The following is a 23,888-nucleotide window of genomic DNA, read 5'->3' on the forward strand; positions in this document are numbered from 1 at the left end:
AGAATAAACAGGTGGACTTGAATTATGACGATGACACGTAATGAATTTCGTGATACTGAATTAGATTTATAATAAACATTCATATATTCAGAGGTGACCGTTGGTGAAAAAATTGGAGCAGAAGTGTTTGCTTTGTACAGTTGCGAAAGCGGAAGCACTAAATTGGTTAAACTGTGCGTGTACTTTGATATTAAATAGCTGGAGAGAAATTACCAATAAGCCTAATTAACCTTTAACAAAACAACGAAAAAATTACAACAGATTGTCCAACATGATTGCAGGAAGAGCTCTACATTGGGTTTTCAAAATAGGAGACAGAACAGCTTCTATCAAATTTTTTCGGGATGTATTAGGAATGAAGGTTAGTATTTTCGATAAACTTTACAATACACGCTCCAGCTGCGCATCGATAAGTAGTACTGCTTATAAAAGGATATAGTAGAGTAAGGTACGGATAAGTAGGGTTGGGTTAACTTAGAGAGATTTGGACTCATTTTATTAAAATTAATTGAGTATAATTTCTCGTGTCTTCGTAAGGATATCAAATGGTTCGGGCATTGTAAATCACACCCAGTTTCTTTCAATAATATGTATGTAATCTATGTTTTCATACGTTGCCGTACGGAGTATAAACATACTAAGCAATTATTAAAATAACAGAAATAATATAATTTCCACTAAATATTCTGGTACCGAACAGAGTGTACAAGGGTGCAGAGTATTTTAATTTCAGGTTAAGTTCCGAATATAATCGTCAAATGGATCACATGAAAGGCAGTAAAGATGTGTGCGATTCTACTTTAGGAGATTACAGATGGGTAAGATTTACAGAAGAAACAGTATTTAATATTTTTGAGTACTTCAAACTGGAAACGTACTAGTGATCAAAATATGTTGTAATCTTACCTGTGACATCTATAATAATGTTCAAAAACGTATTTGAAGTGAATCATTTTCATCACGTAATAGCTAATAGGGCCTATATATATGTATGTTGGCGTTTTGGCGCACCACAGTTTTAAAGATTTACAGGTAAAATTGAATACTTTGTATAAGAAGATATATTCACAAGGAACATATTTCTACAGGCGACCAAATTTTATACACAGTAATACAACTGTATTTCAGTTTCACAGGTAAGGTGTAAGGTTACTAGTGTAAGATCATTACAAGTGCTTTACCGTGAATAAAATAAGTGAGTGCATATGAAAGAAGACTCTGTTAGATGCATTTTCCACCGGCGGTGTATTTCTGCATAGCGTACAGAAGCTGTATTTTATGTTTACAATTGGAACGTTACAAGTATAATGCCATGACATGTGCTATTGAAACTCGTATATTTGCCAATATCTCACTTCTTTTTTACTATCCTCGCTTACGCATATACCCACCATCGCTGTCGCGCGTGCTTCCTTCGAACGCTCCCCACCAACTTCCCCCTACCCTGACTCGCTTAGATAGTATTCGTGTTTTTTTAATGGCCATCTAGCACAGGTTGGTTTGTGCTTTTGCGCTAGTTCTTACGCCGTACGTCTGGAAACCGTGTTTACACGCAAATCGAAAAGAATTTGTAATTTTTCAACAATTATCTCTGGTGGCCCTATTCAATTTGATTTACGCCAAGTGAGGTGTTTTCATGTCGCCCATGGCAAATCTTTTAGGGGACAATAAGAAGAAAATTAGTGAAAAATTACAATTTTCTAACAATTATCTCTAGTCGTGCGCCAAAACTACACCTGCACGATATATATATATATATATATATATATATATATATATATATATATATATATATATATATATATATATATATATATATTTAAAGACTGTGAGCAAGCAAAAAATTTTCAATCCCCATCTTTGTCAAATGACCGCGGTTTATGATTTTTGGACTTAACACCTTTTACGCAGCAAACACAGAAATAATATAAATATGTTGAGTTTTTACCTTTAAGATGTGTATCTACCTAAAGTACATTGATGAAAGTCGAACGGATTCGCCGTAAGGTAGCTAGCAACCTCAGTGTACAAAGCGAAGTGAAGTATCTTAAGTCAATGTGCTAACTCATGACGCGCACTATAGAAATGTCTGGGAGTTAAAGAGATCTACATAATTGTAAAGTTTACGTTAGTGATGTGTTACGTTACTTTGGAATACAAATATGTAATTCATTCATTCGTTATTCATCTATGTCGTACATTATTGGTTATTCTTTTGTCGTGTGTTGTATGAATGTACATCGTCAACATGAAGAAAACTACTTTCATTTCTCTTTACATATATGATACTTTTGTATATGTACAGACAAGGCACAGTTAAAATTTTATTTGACTGAAAGACCCTTTTGTATGAGGACCTTGGTGATGGATTAAAAATCGATCTTATTGCCTTTTTCTGTAGACGAAAAGTACTAACACTGGAATAGGAGACTCCCCAGAAAATTATTCCGTAATTTAACAAGGATTGAAACATACCATAGTACAATAACAGCAAAGTTTCTTTTGACACTGAACCACGTAGTCTATAAGTGACAAAACAGATACGGCTTAATTTGCTGTTTAGCTCAGTAATATGTGCATCCCATGTAAGCCTATTGCTTATTGTTACACCTAAAAATTTAGTGGATTTTGAATAGTCTACATCAGTTGAATTTATCACAATGGGAGGTACTGTTCGAGGTGTACATGAGTAATGAAAATTTAGTGCTTTTGTTTTCTTTGCATTTATCAGCAGTTGATTCTGAGATGTCCATTTTATCAAACGCTCCACAGTTTGTTTTAATTTACTTTCTAGTTCAACTGTATTGTCCGCTGTTAGAAGGACATTTACATCGTCAGCATATAGTACAATATGTTCGGGATACATATATTGAACAAGATCATTTATGTAAAATAAAAAAAGAATTGGCCCAAGAATTGAGCCTTGAGGAACGCCAGCAGAGATAGTAGCAGTTTTGGATGAAAACGTGACTTGCTTATTGTTAATTATTTTTTGTATTTTTACTACTTGTTTTCTGTTTGTCAGGTACGAGCGAAACCATTCATGTACTACACCCCTAATACCATATTTCTGGAGTTTTGCCAGTAGAAGAGAATGTTGAACACTGTCGAATGCCTTGGAGAAATCAACAAATAAACCTACTGCATATTTTCACTTATCAAGTACTGTAGAAACCTCTTTAATAAAGTTAAACAACGCTGTATCAATTGATTTGTTTTCTTGGAAACCATGTTGAGAAGACGAGATTAGCTTATGGCAGGATATAAAAATTCTCAAGCACGATAACATTAGTAAATCAAAAATCTTCGAGAAAACAGACAAAATAGAAACAGGCCTATAGTTTTGAACATCATAAGTATTTCCTTTTTTGTGCAAAGGTATAACTTTTGCAGTCTTCAGTAATAAAAATATATCGGGATATTAATTCTCATGGCGTTAGTAACGTACAAATACATAATTCAACGCGTAAGGTAAGTAATTTTATGCCATATATAGTGTTTTGCTCTATCCTCGTTTATGTGTATACCCATCTTGGCTGACGCTCTTACTACCTACGGACGCATTCCCTCGCTGTGCTCTTACTCTGACTCGGTTGGATATCATTCATGTTAAGTGGTCACCTAGCATAAGTTGGTTAATGTCTTTAGCACAATAATTCTTATCGTGTACGTATACTGAGGCCCCCGTAAAAAGAATCTGTTCAGAGGAATGCAAGTCCACACCCCAAAAGTGATTAAGATACAACAGTTGATTTATTGAAAAATGAGTATATATAAAATGAATTTATGTATGGGTTCGTACAATAACTCTGACCCAATTAAATTCCTATGTAAATACAGTGTTTTAAAGTCATGATCCGTAACGATATGTCTCAGAAGACTGTTCAACAATTAAACTATAGGAACGCAGTGTGTTTCTACTATCTTTCTTTACACGCGTACCCACCGTGTCTTGCGCCTGACCCTACGGACGCACTACCGCACAGGAGTACAAGGTTCACTTTGCCCTTACGTGGGTTAGTTATACTTCTTGCTTTTAATGGCTCCTGGCACAGGTTGGTTGGTGTTCTTTACGCTATATGTATACGCGTAAATGTTAAGCCCTGAACTAAATCTTGACCCAGAAATGCAAATCCTTCCGTAAGGAACAATTTATAAAGTGCTATGAGTCGATTTCATGATAGAAGAAGTACATAACTCAGGAATTAATGTGTGGTCCGTTATACGTAGATAGTACCTAAATGAGTTTACCTATTGAGGTGTAAGGTTGCTAGACTGAACTGAAAGTAAGCTAAGAAGCCAGTTGTATATGTGCAATTTGAACACAAGTTTAAAAAATCCTTATCTGACACGTATTATTATGACGACAAAGTGTAAATTGAAATGTATACTCAAGAATTCATTAGGGGCTTCGGTGTCTCAGTGGTAGAGCGTTCACCTCTGATACATGGAGTCCCGAGTACGATCCCAGCCCTCGCCAAGTGAACTTTGTGGTGGACAAACACCGTGTGCGTTGGTTTTCTCGGGGTTCTCCCGTTTCCTTCCACTTTCTTCATTCCACCATTTCATTCATTACTCATCATCACCTTCTCCTTTAGCCTAACCGGCATAACCGTGGGACGTAAAACTCAAAGATTTCATTTTCAAAAATTAATTATATGGATGCTTAAGTGAGTTCAATATTGTTTTATTTTATTATTAGATATGCACCCAGTTTATTTTATTATTAGAAATGTGCCCTTAAGTAAAATAGTATTTATTGTTTTTTTTTTTTTTTTTTTTAATTCTCTGCTAAATTAATTCAGATGTTGAGTTCTATAAGTGCATTTAGGATTTTACCTCCCATCTATAGCGTGGAGATTAACAGTAGCTGTGCATAAAGGTAATTGCTATAAACCATGTGAATTTCCTGACTTCTAATCTATATATTAAAATGCTAGGTTTGTATGTTTGTGGTCAAGAAAAGTTAATATGTTTGTGGTCGATCCTTTCGACAGTGAGTTCTCGGGAACCATACGCTCTAGAAAGATCCTGATTTTACTGATCGATTGCAACTTTTGTGTAGATTATTCAGTTCTAAGTAAATATTTAAAAACCATGGCCATTGTTTCTTTATTACATGTTTTAGGAGTACACTGGGAGTGTTGAAATTAAAAAAAAAAAGTAAAACATCATATCCTATGCGTTATACATTCCAACAGAACACAGTTGTATATAGGAGTTGTATATCTCTCAGGTATTTGTTTCATGGCCAAATGATAATTAAAAACAAAGCATAACCATTTTTCCAAGCAAAGAAGAATCTTTATTGTTTGGAGTGTTTTGCCCAATGAACACCATATATCGCTGACATTATGATTAATTGTGTATGTACTGTATTTGATTATTACATACTGCATGTAAGAAGAAAGAAAACGCTGATCGTTCATGAATTAGAAACTCCAACTGGAAGTAGGCTCAATCTTTCATACGGTGCGAGATATTAAAGAAAATAAAAATAAAAAATAATCTCCCCTTTATGGTACCCCCTGCCGATTTTTATCACGACTTCTCTCACTTGTGTCTGTAAAGGGACATGTACGGACTTTGTAAGGAATGACAAGGAGATTCATGCTTATATGTAAATGATGCGCTGTATAGAGAACGCAGGTTCAAGTAGTGTTAAAGAAGAAATGTCATTCTATTCGTATGGCTTCATTTTTACTAGGTATGCTCTTATGAAGCAATTTATTTCTTAACCCATCGGTTGGTGTCACAGTCTGAGGAAGCAAAAGCAGGCGAAAATACTGAGGGTTAATGCATTGTATATAGTTAGTGTAACTAAAAGATATCTTCGGAGACGTATATGAGGTGATGAGGATTTTATATGATAGACAAGTGCTTCCTTTACGGAGAATTACATCGTAACGACGTTTATCGTACCTACGGTACTTCTACAATTCTACCTTATTAGTTTAGTTAAGAGTTATGGCCCGTACATAATAAAATTCTATACATATTATTAGATATTAGAAATTCAGTTTTAAGAAATACTGATTCTGTAATATGATTATTATAGTAACATATATGTATGATAAGAACTGTGGTTTATTCGTTTCAGACATTGAGACATGAAGAGTTCTCAGAAGGTTGCGAAGCTACTTGTAACGGGTAAGAAAGTTAATTTTCCTTTTCTGTTGAAGGCTTCATTAATTTGACGGCTGGTAATTGAATGGCATATAACACTTAGTTTGGAAACGTAAGTTTATGTGCTATTGACAATGTATCTTGTGTTCAATTACGTTTTGACTTTTTTCTCATGTATTTTATGTATAAAAATGTAGATATTATTATTAGTTTTTTTGAAATTCTTCACACCTTTTACTTTCAATTTTCAATAGAACCTTCGCATAGATCTAGTTGTTCGTATATATATTTGTTGGAAATCTCTTCAGATTTTTTTTTTAAATTAAATTCCTTGTGAAATTCCTCCGCAGCAAACTAGAATTTTCGAAATGAAATAATTGAAAATAACTGTTAAAATATTTAAACTGACACTTGATTATAACTCACGAATGTGTCTGTCTATTTATTAATGCCTAAATTCTCAATGGGAACCCATACTTTTTTCCGCGGCTTCTTTATTTACTTAAACACACACTGCTGTTTATATTTGCTATAAATGACTATAAATGATTAGTTTTCTTTTTACTAATCCCAGGGTAGCGGTAGTGGATGCTATAGGAACTAGGAACGGTGTCCTGTTACGGAGAAGCAGCACTCATTTCGCTCGCAATTCCAAAAACAGTTATTCATGACGGTGTAGAACAGTGTGAACGTGTACATAAAACAACGTATGGTAATGAATATTTTAGAAAAGGAGGGCATAAAGTCAGTTGAAATTGAATAGGGACAATACGGTGATGAACACTCAGCCGCAGGAAGATATTTGAATGATGCGAGCGCTTCAAGGATGGCTGTACGTCTGTCACTGAGAATTCCAGCCGTGGTGGATCCCAGTCTACAGCAGTTATTCCTAGGAACATTCAGCACATTGAACAGCTTATCATTGGCATTCATCTTATAACTTGTCATAAAATTGCAAACTGCTGTTCCGAAAAATGAACGTACACTGGCTTCCACAGCAGCTTTCCGCTTATATATATATATATATATTATATATATATATTATAAAAGAGAACGCACAAATCCTTTGTTAGCTCATCACGCTAATACGGCTGAACCAATTTCTTTTATTTTTGGGGGGTTATTAGGATTTGGACCCTAGATGGTTTTTATCATATCACTTTAATTTTTAATTACCAGTGTCTTGAGATAATTGACCATTCAAGTGTCCATACGTACAAATCCTTTGTTATTAGTTCATCATAGGTAAAAATAAACGTATTTATATGCAACCCGCATGACCGTGTCACTCGGCGGGTTAACATAAATGACAGGCGCTATAATGTTAACATTTACTGCAATTTGAAAGCGAAAAAGTAAAAATTATCTAAGTAACAAAGTTTATTGCGTTCCGGGGTGACCGCAGCGAAGCGGGGTGAACGCTGCTAGTATATATATATATATATAATCCATCTGCTTCGCCAGTTTTTTCGTTGATTGACGTGGATTTTGTGAAGAAGCTTATTCAATCGCTCTTCATCGAACCGCTCTTGGTCAACCAATGTGTTACCCGTTTCTTGAAATCAAAATTCTCCATTTTTGAAGCGTGAAAACCAACGGTTGGCGGTTACTTTGAGACATTGTTCCTTCTCTGTACACAGCACGAATCTTATTAGCAGCTTCGACTGTCTTAGTATCTCAATTAAGTGAAAAAAAAATGCTCAATTTTGACCACCTGACATTCAATTTTAATGCTCTGAAAAGACGAAAAAATCAATAAAAGTAAAACAATAATAGTACATATTGTAGAGCAAACAATTTTTTTTTTTTAGAAAACCTAAAACAGTTTACCCACCGTTTCATTTCTGCGTGCATTTTTAAATTTGAAAGTAAATAAACACTCCTGAGTTGTTTCTAAACTCAATAATTTCGAGTTTTGAACAAAGAATTAAGAATGAAACTACGCAAAACGACCAAAAACGTTTGCTTTCGAAATATGTGTTTAGAAAAGAGTGGGGAAGAAGCTGGTCGAACGTAAAACTAATAAGGAAGTGCTGGAAACGGAGACAAACAATCTTAAATGTTATTAAAAGTAGGAAAATAAACTAGTTGGGACATTGGCTGAGAAGCAGTTCTATCCAGAGGTACACTCATGTCCAAAATGATTGTCGCGTATCTATAACTGTCTTGTAAGAATATAATTTGATAATGATATTGCAGGGTACTTTTAATACTAATACTGCGTGTATAATTGGGAAATGTATATTTATGGTAAATTTCATAGGAAAAGAATTATAAATATGAAAATTATAATGAGTAAAACAAAATGTTGGTAAATGGACAAGAAAGTTTTATTTTCGTTTTATTGCTCTTATTTACTGCTCTTTTGACATGAAATTTGCCACATACATGTCTTTGCCGATTATACACACACTAACGTTATAAGAAATACCGGGCGAATTCGTTATCAAATTATAATCCTACAACAACATATTAATAGACATGCAACTATAATTTTGGACATGAGTGTACGTGATAGACGGTGCCGTGAAAGAAAGAAAGGACGGGTATGTACACAGTTCATAAGAAGTATTAAAACTGATACTTCATCAGAACAAAGGTCTCAGAACATCTTTTTTTTTCCTCTTATATTCTAGTAAAAATACCAAAAATACTTTGTATGTAAATGTTTATAGTTATTCTTATGTTATCAAATTGTTTAAGTGTAAAGAAAACTGCAAATATATAATTACATACATATATATTTTCCAGACCGTATAACACGAGATGGAGTAAAACAATGATTGGTTATGGCCCAGAGGATTCTCACTTTGTATTGGAGCTGACCTATAATTATGGAATCAATTCGTATGAGAGGGGAAATGATTTTCAAGGCATCACGATCAAATCGCGGGAAGCATTAGAGCGAGCAAAGCAACACAACTGGCCCGTGAAAGAAGATGGTGGAAAACACATTCTGGAAGCTCCAGATGGATATAGATTTTTTATCCTCAACGAGCCCCAGCCCACAGATAAAGGTAGTTTTCTGTCTAAAGCTTTCAACTGTTAATATTAATGTCTTATTAACTCCTTAGGCTCAGCGATGGTGTCCTGTCACTACCATGTATTTAAATAAATTTTACGGTTGAATAGTAAAAATTCTCACTATACGAGGTATGTTCAAAAAAAAAGACCGAAGTTTTGAGATAGCGCGTCAACTGGCACTGGGAGCTCGCTGCCGCTATTGAGTGTACGTAGTGGCAGGTTTAGACAATGAACTGTCTCGTTCAGCTATGACTATTAGTCGCCGAGTTACAGCCGCTGACCTGAGCACGTGACAAGATGTTCGTCGGATTAGTGACAAAATTGACAATGAAAGGTTTTGAAGAACAACGCGTGTATGTGAAATTTTGCTACAAACTTGGCGAAAATTTTTAGAGACATTTCAGTTGCTTAACCAAACATACAGGGAGGGCTATAATGAGTCTGTCAGAGATCAAGTAGATGTTTCTTTTCTTTTTCTTTCGATTGGAAAGAGGTTGTCCATCATGAATTTGTACCATGTTGTTAGATAGTAAACAAATAGTTGTACCAGGAAATTCTAGCGCCTTTCAGGGATGCTGTGCACAGGAAGAGGATTGAATTGTGGGAAAACCAGACTTGCATGATGCATGATAAGCCGGCTCACGTGTTGCTTATCATCTGCAGTTATCAAAACATCAGACCCAATCCATCCTATTCTCTGGACCTAGTCCCAGCAGACTTTCCCTATTTCCCAAACTTAAAACCACTTTGAAAGGATATCGTTTTCAAACCATAAAGGAGATTCAGGACAATATAACAAGATACCCGCGCATCATCTCAGAAAGAGTTTTCCAGGAGGCTTTTCAAAGATGGAAGAAACGCTGGGAATGGTTATTGCCAGTACAGTGGGGCAGTACTTAGAATGTTGTCAAATAAGAATATAGATTTTATAGCAAAAGTTTGGGCCTTTTTTTGAGCACACCTCGTATTCTAAATGTCAAATTGTCTTACGTTAACGGTACTGTTATGTTATAATATGGTTGGTTTTTTCTATATTTCTTTAGCATTTTTCTATAATGCGAAAAGTAATTGCACCCTCGATGATAAAATACTATGACTCAGTTGTTATTTATTGTTTTTCTGTGGAATTTTACTGTATTATTTAATATTTATAACTGTTAGGAGAAACGGTAACATACCTTTCTTTAGTAAGACTATCCATGGCTTTGGATTGATTATTTTCTCAAAAAAATAAATCCGAAACCGTTATTATAATTTTTTTAAGTGTTTCAAGCTTTGGTCAGTGTTTCTTTTGTTAAAATACCTTTCTTGTATGTTTGAGCTGTTTTCGCTAGTGGACGAATGATTATGTTCATACATAAGCATGGCGCACGTATCGATGTATGACATCTCGGACTTGAATATGGAGCAAATTGGAAACTATTTGCTTTTTGTGTGGGTCATCCCTTCTAGAATCCTCGTGGCCACTTGGCCAAGCATGAGAATTCCGGCATTACTTGTTTCCATGGTGCCAAAGAATTCATAATGCACCGGAACGGAAAATACATTATAGTGAAAGAGAGAGAATTGTAATCTTTGTTCACATTTCCAAAAGAAAAATGAAATGAAATCTTTACGTTTTACATCCCACGGTTAAGCCGGTTAGGCTAAAGGAGACGGAAATGGTGGAAGGGGAAAGTGGGAGAACCCCAAGAAAACTCACGCACATGGTGTTTGTCCACCACAAAGTTTACTTGGCGCGAGATGGGGTTGAATCAAGGACCCCATGCACCAAAGGTGAACGCTCTGCCACTGAGTCACCGCGGCCCCATATCCAAAAGATTAAATAAAAAGTGGATCAAAATTAAGTAGGTAAGGAAACATATTGTTATCTATTAAAAAGATTGCGAAACGTATGTAAGCCTATGCTTTCTTTATCTAGGAACCATGCTGTTTGGAAGTGTTAGAAATGGTGCACTTTTGTTGACATCAGAAGTGATTTTTAAAAACTCATCCATTGGTGTCGAATAGCTCACCTGACGCAAGGTTGCTCCTTTTTCATAGTTTGTGGGTCGAAGAATAGTCATTAGTGAACTCGGTGGTTAAAATATCATGCAACAGTATCATGTCAATTCCTTCTTGTAACAGGAAAACCTGAATAAATTTATGTTCAAATATATCAAGTAGAATGTGTATCCTACAGACACAATAGTCTATTAGAATACAAAGACAATAGTAGTATATATGAACTTGAAATACGATGTAATCAAAAGAGTTTCCTCGTAACTACATGGATAGCGTACGCTCAGACGGCGCAGGCTCATGTGGTTTGGATCCCACGTTATGCTGTAAGTCTGCGTTTCCAATAACCTTTATGTTGAAAAGAACGCTAAACCCCAATTCAACCAACCAATATAGATACATTAAAAACTAAAGATAGCCAGAGTAAAATATACGTGTAAAGCCACACATTTTAAATACATAGTATATTTGTACAGTCCGCAACATGAGCATGTAAGTTTATTGTGAAACTACGCGTAACAGCCCAGGGAATCAACATAAAATTTAAGTGGCACGAATCATGCCAGGGGAAACCTCGGCGTCCTCCCCTGCACACTTACGTTGGAGCAAAAGACTTTGTCGTTTCACAATAAACTTATATGCTCATGTTGCAGGTTTTTTGCTCCGAACTGTACCATTATAGGTAGTTCGTAATAGCCCAGTCCTTACACTACTGAAAAATACAAAGTTTACTCTATGATATTCACTATTCCTGTTTCTTTTAGATTTCAAAAATTAGTTATTTGTTAGTTTCACTGTTCGAAAGGTTATTTATGCCTGTACTTATAATTTGTAAATTCCCTTATAATTTGCTTAGATAAGTTTATTATATCGAATATATTATTGTTTTCAGTGAATGAATGAATGAATGTTGTTTTATTGGAGCCTCAGTAGCGAGGCTTTGTGTCTCCATCACGATAAGACAAATAGCTGACACAAGTTGCACATTAAAAATTCAAAATAAAATTTCAAAAAAGTCTAGTTCAAATACAAGTTCTACAAAGTAAGAATTCTACAGTTCGATATAAAATCCGTATCACTGTGTCCAGAAATTCCTGATTCGAAAATTGTTTGAATATTACTGGTATATTGGTGAACATGATTCAGCGAAGAAAGAGAGAAAGAAAAATTCAGCAATAACAATTAACCGCAAAAGACAGGTAACAAATAATACATATCTTGAGAAAATGTTGATACTCTTAGAAATTTGTAATGACGAGCATGAAATTTTCAAGATTGGTATTGAGTAAATGACGTTTTCTTTACTTACTATTAGATATTAGGTAATACAAGTTCTTAACATGTCACAATAAATTTGTAGTATGAGCCTGATTATTAAATAATGTGAAATTTTTGTTAATTTATTTGCTGTTTTTGAATCTTTTCGTGGTGATGACAATTTTTAGATCTATTTCTCCTTTAAATCTACACTATGATTTACAACGCACATAAAATTAATAACGTATCTCTCGTCTCTGCTACAGGGATAAATCTTGGATCTCTGAATATTTTGTGCTTACTTTATATTCTATATTCTGTTCAACGTTTTGCTATCTTACAGTTTGTCTTTATTTTGAATCTTTTACAGATCCTGTTGTAAAAGTTACTTTAGCTTCCTCCAATCTACAACGGTCACGTGACTATTGGCATAACATTTTGGGCCTAAAAGTCTACAAGGAGGACAATAATTCTCTTTTACTTGGCTTCGCAGAGAATCAAGCAAAGCTTGAGTTCGTTAACACTGGTAATTAGTTTCTTCAGTTACTAGAGAAGCGTAGATGAATATTTATTTCATACTATTTTATTACAAAGGGAGAAAGTTTATGTGTTGGTAATTTATCAACTCATTTGGATGTTTTTTTTTCATTATTGGACAATATACAGATGGTTATCAAAATAATAGAAACACTTGGAGTTCGAAACACGTTAAATGTCTGGGTTGGCAACCATCAGACTGTGACCGCAGTGCTAGGAACTTACTGTATACAGAGTGTTTCAAAACAACACCGACAACGTTTGGGAGGTGATTTCTAATTTCCAAGATAAAACAAAAAGTATAGACCAACCTGAGTGCACAAATGCTTCCTTTCGGAGTTATAGGCTGCCGAAAACATGAAGAAATGAACTTTAAAGATCTGTAGCTCCAAAACTATAGGACCTACCGGAGTCGGGTCAAGACTTCACCTAGAAACTAGTATGTTCCCTATGCAAATATCCATGTTTCAGAAGCATATGGTACTTCCGCAACAATTTTTATAGAGGTGGTTGGTTAGTACTTCAAATTATATGCCCGTAGCCAAGTTCCCCTCAAAAAATCTTGTTGCGCGAGTACCTTAGGATTCTGAAACATGGACATTTTAATAGGACACATACTAGTTCTTAAGTGAAGTCTTGACCCGACTCCGGTAGGTCCCATAGTTTTGGAGCTATGTGCCTTTAAAGTTCATTTTTTCATGTTTTCGGCAGCCTATAACTCCGAAAGGAAGCATTTGTGCACCCAGGTTGATCTATTCTTTTTCTTCTTATCTTGGTGTCAGGAATCAGCTCCCAAACGTTGTCGTTGTTGTTTTGAAACACCCTGTATAAGGGCATTTCTATATTGTAATATCTTGGAGAGGGTTCTGTTTACAACCAACCAACCACGTGCGTTCCTACTGCTAACTACTACAGAGGCAGACGACAGGAACACCTGCCCCACCATGAGTCATGTGATGACAAGAATGTCACCTCTACAATCGAGGATTACAGCAACTGATAACAGTATCTAGCTAGTTAAGTCCCCCTCCTTAGCTCGTAGTGAGCTCTAAGTCCTCATTTCCTCTGTCTTTGCTTGCAGTGAATCATTAAAAGACTCCTTGTCACAGAACCACCTATCTTGAAGTGGAGCTTCGTGGTTACCCCTACCCGCTTAGAGTGCAGCGGAGCTCTGTTGGCTCTTACCACTCCTCAATTAGCTTGCTTTGTGAGGAGTCCTTGGGGAAGCCTATTTTAACCTAAACATTAGAGAATTTGTACTTATTTTGTATCGAGCTGTTTGGAACGAAAATTTGTAATAAAACTGGTAGTAGGAGAAAACGATTTCCAGAGTATAATTGCTCTGCCTTTATACCCGCAACTTTACATGGTAGAAGCGTCGCACTCAGTCTTAACTGATTGAACTAAATACTCCCTTACCGAACGCTATTTTTATTAACAGGTCAGTGAACTTTGAAGATTGTAGGTACGCGAATAAACTGTGCTAGTGTTTTTTTTTTCTTTTTTTTTTTGTTTTGTTTTGTTTTTTCAACTCAACAATTTTATGCCTCAATTTTACAATATGCAGGGAACGAATATCATATTCACTTACAAGACATATTTTAGAAACTTATCCTTAATCGTTGGGAATGAGGGCCGTTGGGAATATATAGAGTAGACACATTGAATCCATTTACACAAACTTAGAAAATCCACTCCGAAAGGGCGGGGACGGGACGAATTTAAGGATCATTAAAATTTCTTCGGAATCGTTGGACATAAAAGCATGAAATACGAGATTTTTTTTTTAATGAATAACGAATACATCATTTACTTACGCAAATTTTGAAAGTTCCATTCCAGAGGGATGATTAAAAGGAGAAATATAACCATTAATGCACATTTATTATCGTTGAACAAAAACCACGAAATTTGGTGTAGGATGTGATGTGATTTGCTGCTGAAAATGCGAATTAATCATTCACTTGCACGCATTCAATATGAAATAGCCGCAGAGAAGAGAAGAGAATGTAAAATGTGTAGTATAAAGCGGAAGTATTTGCTAGTTTTACTTAGAAGTCCATCGCAAGTACTGATAAAGGAAGAGGTAAAATAATTAGCTTTGACAAGTATTGCACTAGTAATGTTATTTGATAGTTTAGAGAAGATATTTTTAATAGTTATGTGTGGAAATCTTGAGTAAATAATTTTAGTCAGAAAGATAGGACAGTATTGAATTAAAGAGTTTTCCAGTTATTCCGGATTTTAATTAAGTTCTTTCAAGAGTTATTAAGGATGTATTAGCAGCCTCGTCTTTTTTAAGATATAAACCCTTTCTTGAGTTAGAAAACATTCTTTGTAAATTGGGGTCCATTTTCATACTTAATTTATTACAAAATGTATATATTTGCGTCTTAAATTGCAAAATTAAATAAGACAGGAATACTAAATTGGATTATGTATAACTTTCTTTAATTTCAGCGCTCGATAGTTTAATTATATTTCAGTTCATTTTGATCTTTCATTGAGTCAGTTATCAAAACCGGAATATTAGGCTATTCATTTATATACTTTTGTCATATATTATTGCTGTTCCTTCCATTGTGGTATTTTAAACACTATACACGAATAGAAATTGATATGTGAAACATCAACAGTAGGGGGTCTGTACGTAGGGTGAATCTGGCGACTCTGCGTATGGAAGGACTCCGCGCTTTAAAAAGGTACTATTCTTGATTTTTAAAAACTTTATAGACAACAGATTACGCGTCATTCAATAAAATTCTAAAGTTTACAAAATTCCAGAATAGTAAAGTCAATTACATCTGTATATGGCCCATGTACCATAGGACACCGACATGAATATCAATATTCCCATTATCTAAATGTTCAGTACATTAGTGAGTCCCACTGCCTCTTAATTTATCGTGTCTAGTTTTCCTGCGTAAATAGATAGAGGTTTAAAATTCAAATAGTATTTTCTGATCAGCCTTGCGCAAACATTTTATTTATTTATTTATTTATTTATTTATTTATTATTATTATTATTATTATTATTATTATTATTATTATTATTATTATTATTATTATTATTATTATTATTATTATTATTATTATTATTATTATTTGCAACGGTATAGCATCTAAAACTAAAACAAAAAGTTTATTTTTTAATACTAATTGAGTTTGCGCTTTGCTGTAAAGGGCGCGCTAGAAGTACATTTACTTGTGTTTAATAGTTGTCTGCGATATTGCGATTAATAAACAGAGACACAGTTGAAATCGAGAATAATTCTATATTTGCTTCTTAGTCTTTTGACAGGCGATGTTGTATCCTCAACACTTCTACTTTTGATATTTCTCCTCTGTTCTCTGTCCTTTCTTGTATCTATACTCAATTAATGAACTATCCAAAGCGTGAAAACCATTACATTGAGTGTTTACAGTGTGATTTTATTACTTTACATGCCCTTGCTGCGGTTCCTTCGTTCTAACCATATCATTATAATTACTTCTTAGGATCCGAAGTAAATCATGCTGCAGCCTTTGGAAGAATAGCATTTTCGTGCCCATTTGATGAACAACCGAACATAGATAAGAAGATAAAAGAAACAAATCATAAGATTCTGACGCCACTCATTTCTCTGGATACTCCAGGGAAGGCTACAGTTCGAGTGATCATTTTGGGTGATCCGGTAAGTGACGCTAATATTTCTTTGATCAAATCACGAAGCAGGAAAGACCTACTATTTATCTATATAATTTTTGTCGTTTTCTTTGTGTACAATAAAATTGGTTGAGTTAGCTCTGTAACTTGGCCAGGTAGTTGATTTGGTTACGTATATGTAGAACTGTGTATATGCATTCCGTATTTACACGTTATAATGCACACCCTGGTTGTGATGAGGAAAAGTATATATATTGACAGCACTTATATATTTAGGTGCGTAGCGCAATTTAGGTATAATGTTGTATTTTTTTTTTTTTTTTTTTAAATACAAACAAACAAACCGGATGCTGAACTAACGGGAACTTGAAATGTCATTTCCCATTAACCGGTAGTCGTTTTAGTAGTGAACTGCTTGAGACACAGCCAATTTTCTTCGTTGTGACACTACCCTCTATAAAGCTTCTGCTGATCAGATATCTGGTAACACGTTGCAGAAGTAATCCAGCGTGAATATTTCTGTTGAGAAAGGTTAGAAAAAGAGCGTGATGATTCAAGATCAAATCCATGGGCTTAATTTAAATTATTGTCTATTTGTATTTAAAAGTGTTACATGATGAAAGTATATGTAGATGCATGTAGGTGTTAGAATAATTATTTGTGTTTGGCGCATCAACGTCTTTTTTTTTGGGGGGGGAGGGGGAACTGTTGAAACTGATGTTATTAGGTTACATCAGTATTACAACTGATTGAACCTATAGAACATCGCATATAAATTATACAACAAAAATACTAACCCATGTGAACTTAACAGTGATGAGTACTTTATACTCTTAAAATTCTTATCTGTTCTTCTTCTGAATATTTTAAGCTAAATTCTGAAAATGTGGGCTATTTACATTTTATGTAGCACTTCAGTGGCATACATTAATTCTAATTCGCTCTATTCCAGATCTTTAAACGAAAACAAGACTCTGGGATAGATTGAATTAGAATTAATGTATGCCACTGAAGTGTTACATAAAATGTAAATAGCCTACTTTTTCAGAATTTAGCTTAAAATATTCCGAAGAAGAGCATTTGAGATTTACGCCTGAAATATCGGGGGAAAGTTTAAGAGCATAAATTATCGTTGTAGGAACACATGGGTTAGTACTTTTATTGTAGAACATCAGTATTGAAGATTTGTTTCTATTCTAGCTTGTAACCGGATAGCAGTTACATACTCACAAGTAGAGGATCCAAATCGATTTACGGGATGAGACAGTGCGCTTGATAGAGGATGTAAAAATATGTGTATGTGCAAAGTTATAGTCGCAGAGCCCCATAAAAAACGGAGGGGGAGAGAGTCAAATTTGGTGGGAGTGGAAGAAGCTATGTTATAGAAATACATCAAATAAACTGTTGAATCGTGAAAATAGTGAAAGATAGACAATACAAACAGTGATAATTTCACATATTGGCAAAAGAAAAATGGCAGAGTAGATCACGAACCTCCACCGCCATCTTGAAGTCCGCCATTTTGAAATCTGTGATATTTTTTGAAATGGAAAAGTAGTCATGCGGCACAAGTGTTAAGATTGTGTTTTGATCAGGAATGCAATGCTACTATCCATTTTGTCAAATCACTAACCGTTGATGAATTATAGCCTGTTTTATGCCTTTGGATACCATCACAACACATGCTAGAAATGACCACCCTATGCAATAATGGTGTGTGCCACAGCCTCTTCTACTCCTCATGCACAGCCAATAATGTCTTTGGACGAACAAAAGCACATGCATCCTCAATCCGCTGCACAAGATGTGGTAAATTCCGGATCTTGACGGAGTATACTATGGACTATGGCCTCACAGGTAGAAGTCTAGATCAGGAGAGCGTGCTGGGTGCTTCACTCCCCCACTCCCATTCCACCTCCCAGGGAACTGTTGATCAAAGTACTCCCCGCACTCCAAGTCCGTAATGTGAAGGGGATCCATCTTGCTGGAAGAACGTTGGAAATGAACCGTCCTTCGACAACACTGACAGCAGGATATCTTCGTCCTGCAGCCGTAGGTATTGGTTGGCTTTCAGAGTACCATAGATGAAGAATGGGCCAATGATCCTCGTGCTAAAAATACCACACCAACCGCAACCTGCTGACCACCAACCATCCCTGATGTATGCATCCAATGGGGGTTATTGTCATTCCAGTAGCGGTGGTTTTGTTTGTTTACTTCTCCGTTGACGTAAAAATTCGTCTCATCGGACAACAGCACGGTCAAGGAGAAGTGTGAATTGGTTGCCAGTTGTGGCTGTTGCCCATTCTGCAAACTGCACCCCACAGTTTGGATCATCTTCTGTTAGATGGTAGTGAAGGTAGTGTTTATATGGGTACCACTTGTTAGTGGAAAATATATTTCGAATGGACGTTCGACTAACTCCTCATTCCTGGGATAATGCCGCGTGCTACGTTGGGGGTTTTTACTGAAAGAGCGAGGACAGCGACTGTGGGTTCCTCATCTGTAGACGCTTTCGGACGACCTCTACGATGTCTGTCATCCACAGAACCCGTCTCCCGAAATATGCTAATGAGTTTGGCTACACCATTGTGGGATATGGGCTACCTTTCGGGGTGTAGCGCATTAATCTCCGAGTCACCACTCGCGAGCTGCGGTTTCCACAGGTTTACGTACAGCACGTAATAATTGCATTAAAACTTATCAGATCATATTCTGTTATGGCGTATATTAGTAAGCATGTCATTTAATAAAAGGTAGCTATATAGCCTCCACATTGTTTTCAACCAAAAGCGCAAAACAGAAAAAAAAAAAAAAAAAAAAAAAAAAAAAAAAAGCGGAAGGGGTCCTTCCAGACCAGAACAGTTTTCTTCGGCACTATATGAAGCAAATTGGTAGTAATGTCAGAAATAATAATGTAATAATATACAACTTGGATATCAAATTTCACTGTCAGTTTTCTTGGCTTGTAGATTTGTTTTTTTTTTACATGCGTTTTCGTGATAATCCAAACTTTCAACATACGAGTATCAGTCTCGTAGATTTTCGTAAATAACTATAAAGATGATCCTAAATCTTCCAAACAGTTACTGATAATAATCACTAAAGCTCATAATTGACTTTTGAGAATATGCTAGCCCTAATTGATATATCACATGACTACCTTTCCATTTTTAAAAAATCACAATTTCAAAATGGCGGATTTCAAGATGGCGGTGGAGGTTCGTGATCTATTCTGCTCATTCTTCTTTTGCCAATATGTGAAACTACCACCGTTTGTATTGTTTATCTTTCAGTATTTTAACGATTCAACAGTTCATTTGATGTATTTCTATAACATAGCATAGCCCTTCTCCCATCAATTTTGACCCCCTCCCCCTCCGTTTCTTATGGTGCTCAGCCACTATAACTTTGACATACACATATTTTTACATCCTCTATCAGGCGCATTATGTCTCATCCCGCAACTCGATTCATCCATTTGGACCCTTTACTTGTCAGTACTGTATTTCGTTTCTTAGTTGATAACATTGTTATGGAAAGGACAGGATAAAGGTAAGTGAAAGGTATAAAAAGCGGAGATGACGTGCTAGCACCAGATAATTTGTACAATCACTAGTAAAAGTTCATACTCTTGTAGGTTTTCTTGTCGATACTTTGAGAATTATAGTATTTCAAAGCTGGCTTTATGTTCTCTGGATCTAGAATTGTACGCATTATATTGTCGAATATCGCAAGGGAAAACACTTTCCTATCTCGGCCAATGTCGTTTTCAGTTTACATATTCCTAATTCTGTTTACATTGTAGAGTCATAAAAATACCTATCTACTTGTTAACCATGAAAAAAATTCGCAGTCTCGGAAACTAAAGCTTGGTGAGTACAACAAATTCTCAAAGATAAGCGATAACCTAGCTTATATATTTCACAAGTTCATATTTTATTCAATGCACCTAACAATATGACACTATTGCTCACTACATATAACAGTGCTCACTTACACAAAAGCACTATTATATGTACAGAATCCATTAGATTATACAGGTAAAAGTATCGATAATATATATTTAGCATTCAAAAATAATACAAGAATGATGGAACAGTATTAATGTCATTCTAAATAAACTGTTTCAAATTCAGAGGCACGGTGGTGCAGTGGTTGAGTGCACATCTTTGGAACGAGGGTTCCTTGGTTCGATTCCAGGCCATGAGAGTTCGTGGTGCATAACAGTCGTCCGTGAATTTCTCATAGATCTATTTCTTCCCACATTCCCATTCCACTATTTTTTTCAGAATGATTCATTCACTTTTATCCATCTTTTTTAACCTACAGTGCATACGCGTGAGACGTAAAACTAAAAGATTTCATTTCCTTTTATTTCAGATTCATAAGTTTCAATCTAATGATTTAAAAGAAATCGCTTTCATGATACCTGAAGACAACTATAGTGCATAAGCATCTGCAGTATATATATATATATATATATATATATATATTCGTGGAAATCCGCGTCTTTCGGTGACAATTGATCTCCTTCGTAATCTTAGTGGCAATTGTCTTCTTATTTCGTGCCACAATTCGTTTTAATGCACTTCTGTCTTTGTACGATAGTGTTGGTTTTCGACCATGTTATGGTACTGGAGACAATGGCTCTCGATACTTACACAACATTTGCAACTTTCGTCACAGACACTTCCACTAACCGGGCACCAACAATCTGATCTCGTTGAAAGTCTGCCAGAGCTGCCATTTTAACACACCACAAACAGTCACGGGTGAACTGAATACTGATAACAGATGAGCAATGTCCGTACCATACATAAATAACAAAACACGATTGCCAATCGCAACATGTGTTGTACAATAACGCTTGAAATTTACATACAATTACCGACTACCGTTCATATAATTCTGTTCATCCCTGTATGTGTATTTTCCATTTTCCCTGTAACATAAATAAGTAGTGATTAGCTTTAAGTATATTACCTATTTTGCACTGTATTAATTAACGTTATTCTATTGTAGGATGGATATGAAATTTGCTTTGTGGACGACGAAAGTTTCCGACAGCTATCTCAGTTTGACCCAGAGGCTGATACGCTGTTGAATAAATGCATTGCCAGATATAAATAAAATCTCGAAGAGATCTGTAAAGCTGAAGTGGCATAATATGAAAGCTCATTAAACAGTATTTGAGTATATACTTAAAACAAAGTTACTTTATCGTAACCACCATATGATACTTATGCATAATGTGAATATTCTTGAAATGTTGATTTTTCTGTTATTTTGCTACAAATATGGATATATAATTGATTTTTAAAAGCTTAAGGACATTTATTTTTGGAGCATTCTTATGGATAATAAAGTTCTATTTGTGCTTAGTATTTATTGTTTTATTTCAATGTTACGAAGTGAAATGAACTCTCGGATAAGAAACACGTGATACAAGTAATATAATACACTACTATTAGAATGATACTGGAATATAAAGCTGTTAGGAGGAAGAGAATACTGTTTTGTAGGTCTTTGAATAAAGAGTGCTTTGTGTTGAACATTACGCAAATTGATTAAAAACGACTCGAAGATTTCGAAATGTGGGTGCGGAGAAGAAAGGAGAAAATTAGCTGGGTTGAGCAGAAAATGAATGAGAGGGTGTTAGAAATGGTGGGGGAGAAAAGAACAATTTTAGATATTATTAAGAAGAGAAATAGAAACTTGTTGGAACATTGGCTAAAAAGGAACTGTATCATGAGGGACGTGCTAGAGTGTATGGTGGCAGGAAAATTAGTGAGGGGCGAAGGGGACTACAATTAATAGACGATATCAAAACAGAAAAATCGTAGAAGACGAAGAGGTTAGCCTTTCAACTGCAGCAAGTGACCTGCCAGTAATGGCAGAATACCTATGATGATGATGATGATGATGGAATATAAAGAGGTACCGTAGTTTAATGGGAGCATATATTTGCCACTTCCGTCCTCTTTTTCTTTAACAAGATAATGAACCAATTAAAGACAATAAAGAATATTTAAAAAGTAGAAAATAAACGAGATAGCATCTGTACACTTGATTAAATAATTGTTTCTCGAGTTACATATACATATATATATAGGTCAGAAAATTGGATGCAAGCCTAATGACATCATAATTGTCAGTCACTCAAATTTCTACATATGAAAGATACTGAAAACAACAAACAACAATGTCACGTGTACATCACATGAAGAAGTTTGGTTTATATGTTGGTGAAATTTTCTCAATGTTGAAACTAGAAGTGGTTAAAGATTTTTACCACTTCCGGTTTTAGTAGAGAGATTAGACTGGAGAGAGACTGTACGCTTGGGACTCTTTAATTAGTTCCTGAAAACCGCTTTTCGCTGGCTCTTATCGTTTGCGCTCTATGTAAATCAATATGAGACACCGAAGTTGTAGTGGATTTCGATCACTTCCGATTTTAGTAAAAAGTTAAGGATAGAGATGAAGCTTTTTTTTTTTTTTTTTTTTTTGCCCAACCGGTTGCAGAAAAGAGTTCCTCGCTATCTATTACGTATCGTTTTTGGTCTAGAGTGATCAACGTTAAAACCGGAAATGGTTGCTGTCACTTCCGGTTGGAAAATCGCCTCCCATCGAGAACTCTATTCCTAATTTTTTGATCCATTGACCAAAATTGATGATGATTCATTAATTAGTTCTTCAGATTCGTTTTGGCTTCCGGAGAAGCAGACACAGGGATAGGGTAAATACAGAGTGCTTCAAAATGAATATCGGAGTTTTAAGGTTTTGTAGTATTTATCACAATTAACTTACAATTGTAAATAATACATCAAATAAAAGCGTCTGCCGTTAGCAAGCGCTAGTAGCAAAGATGGCGACTAGTTGCTGCATGACGATCGTATCGTCTTAGGTGATGTATCGACATTTCAGCTAAGAGGCGATGTGAACATTCATAATGTTCGCATCTGGGGATCAGCAAATCCCCAAGGGATAGCACAGTTGCAACGAGACTCCCCTAAACTGAATGGGCCTTATGCAGAGTCGTAATGACGCGCGATTAGTGCCATACTAAAGAGTTCGACTAACATATGTTTCGTTCAGGTAGTTAGACGTTTAGTATGATGCTAATCATACGTCAAAACGACTCTGCATAAGGCGGAATGTGTTTTGTGCCATATCCGGCGGAAAGTTTATGGACCTCCACGTTCACCTGATCTGACACCTGCGACTTTTACCTTTGGGGATTCATAAAAAAGCATGTGTATGTGCCTCCGCTACCAAAAAATAGGATTGAGGTAGC

At 35.5% G+C, this 23,888-nt stretch overlaps 1 protein-coding gene across 1 annotated transcript; it reads left to right on the forward strand.

Annotated features, from left to right (window-relative positions):
- Positions 1-91: 91 nt before the first annotated feature.
- LOC145694479 (glyoxalase domain-containing protein 4) lies at positions 92-21,978 on the forward strand. The gene is made up of 6 exons (XM_081770773.1): positions 92-361; positions 6,101-6,150; positions 8,878-9,143; positions 12,779-12,934; positions 16,444-16,619; positions 21,617-21,978. Exons 1-6 carry the CDS (start codon positions 272-274, stop codon positions 21,722-21,724), a joined length of 846 nt encoding a protein of 281 aa, XP_081626899.1. The 5' UTR covers positions 92-271; the 3' UTR covers positions 21,725-21,978.
- Positions 21,979-23,888: the final 1,910 nt, after the last annotated feature.

Source organism: Thermobia domestica, chromosome 9 (genome assembly GCF_964235325.1).
Source record: "Thermobia domestica chromosome 9, izTheDome1.hap1.1, whole genome shotgun sequence".
NCBI lineage: Eukaryota > Metazoa > Arthropoda > Insecta > Zygentoma > Lepismatidae > Thermobia > Thermobia domestica.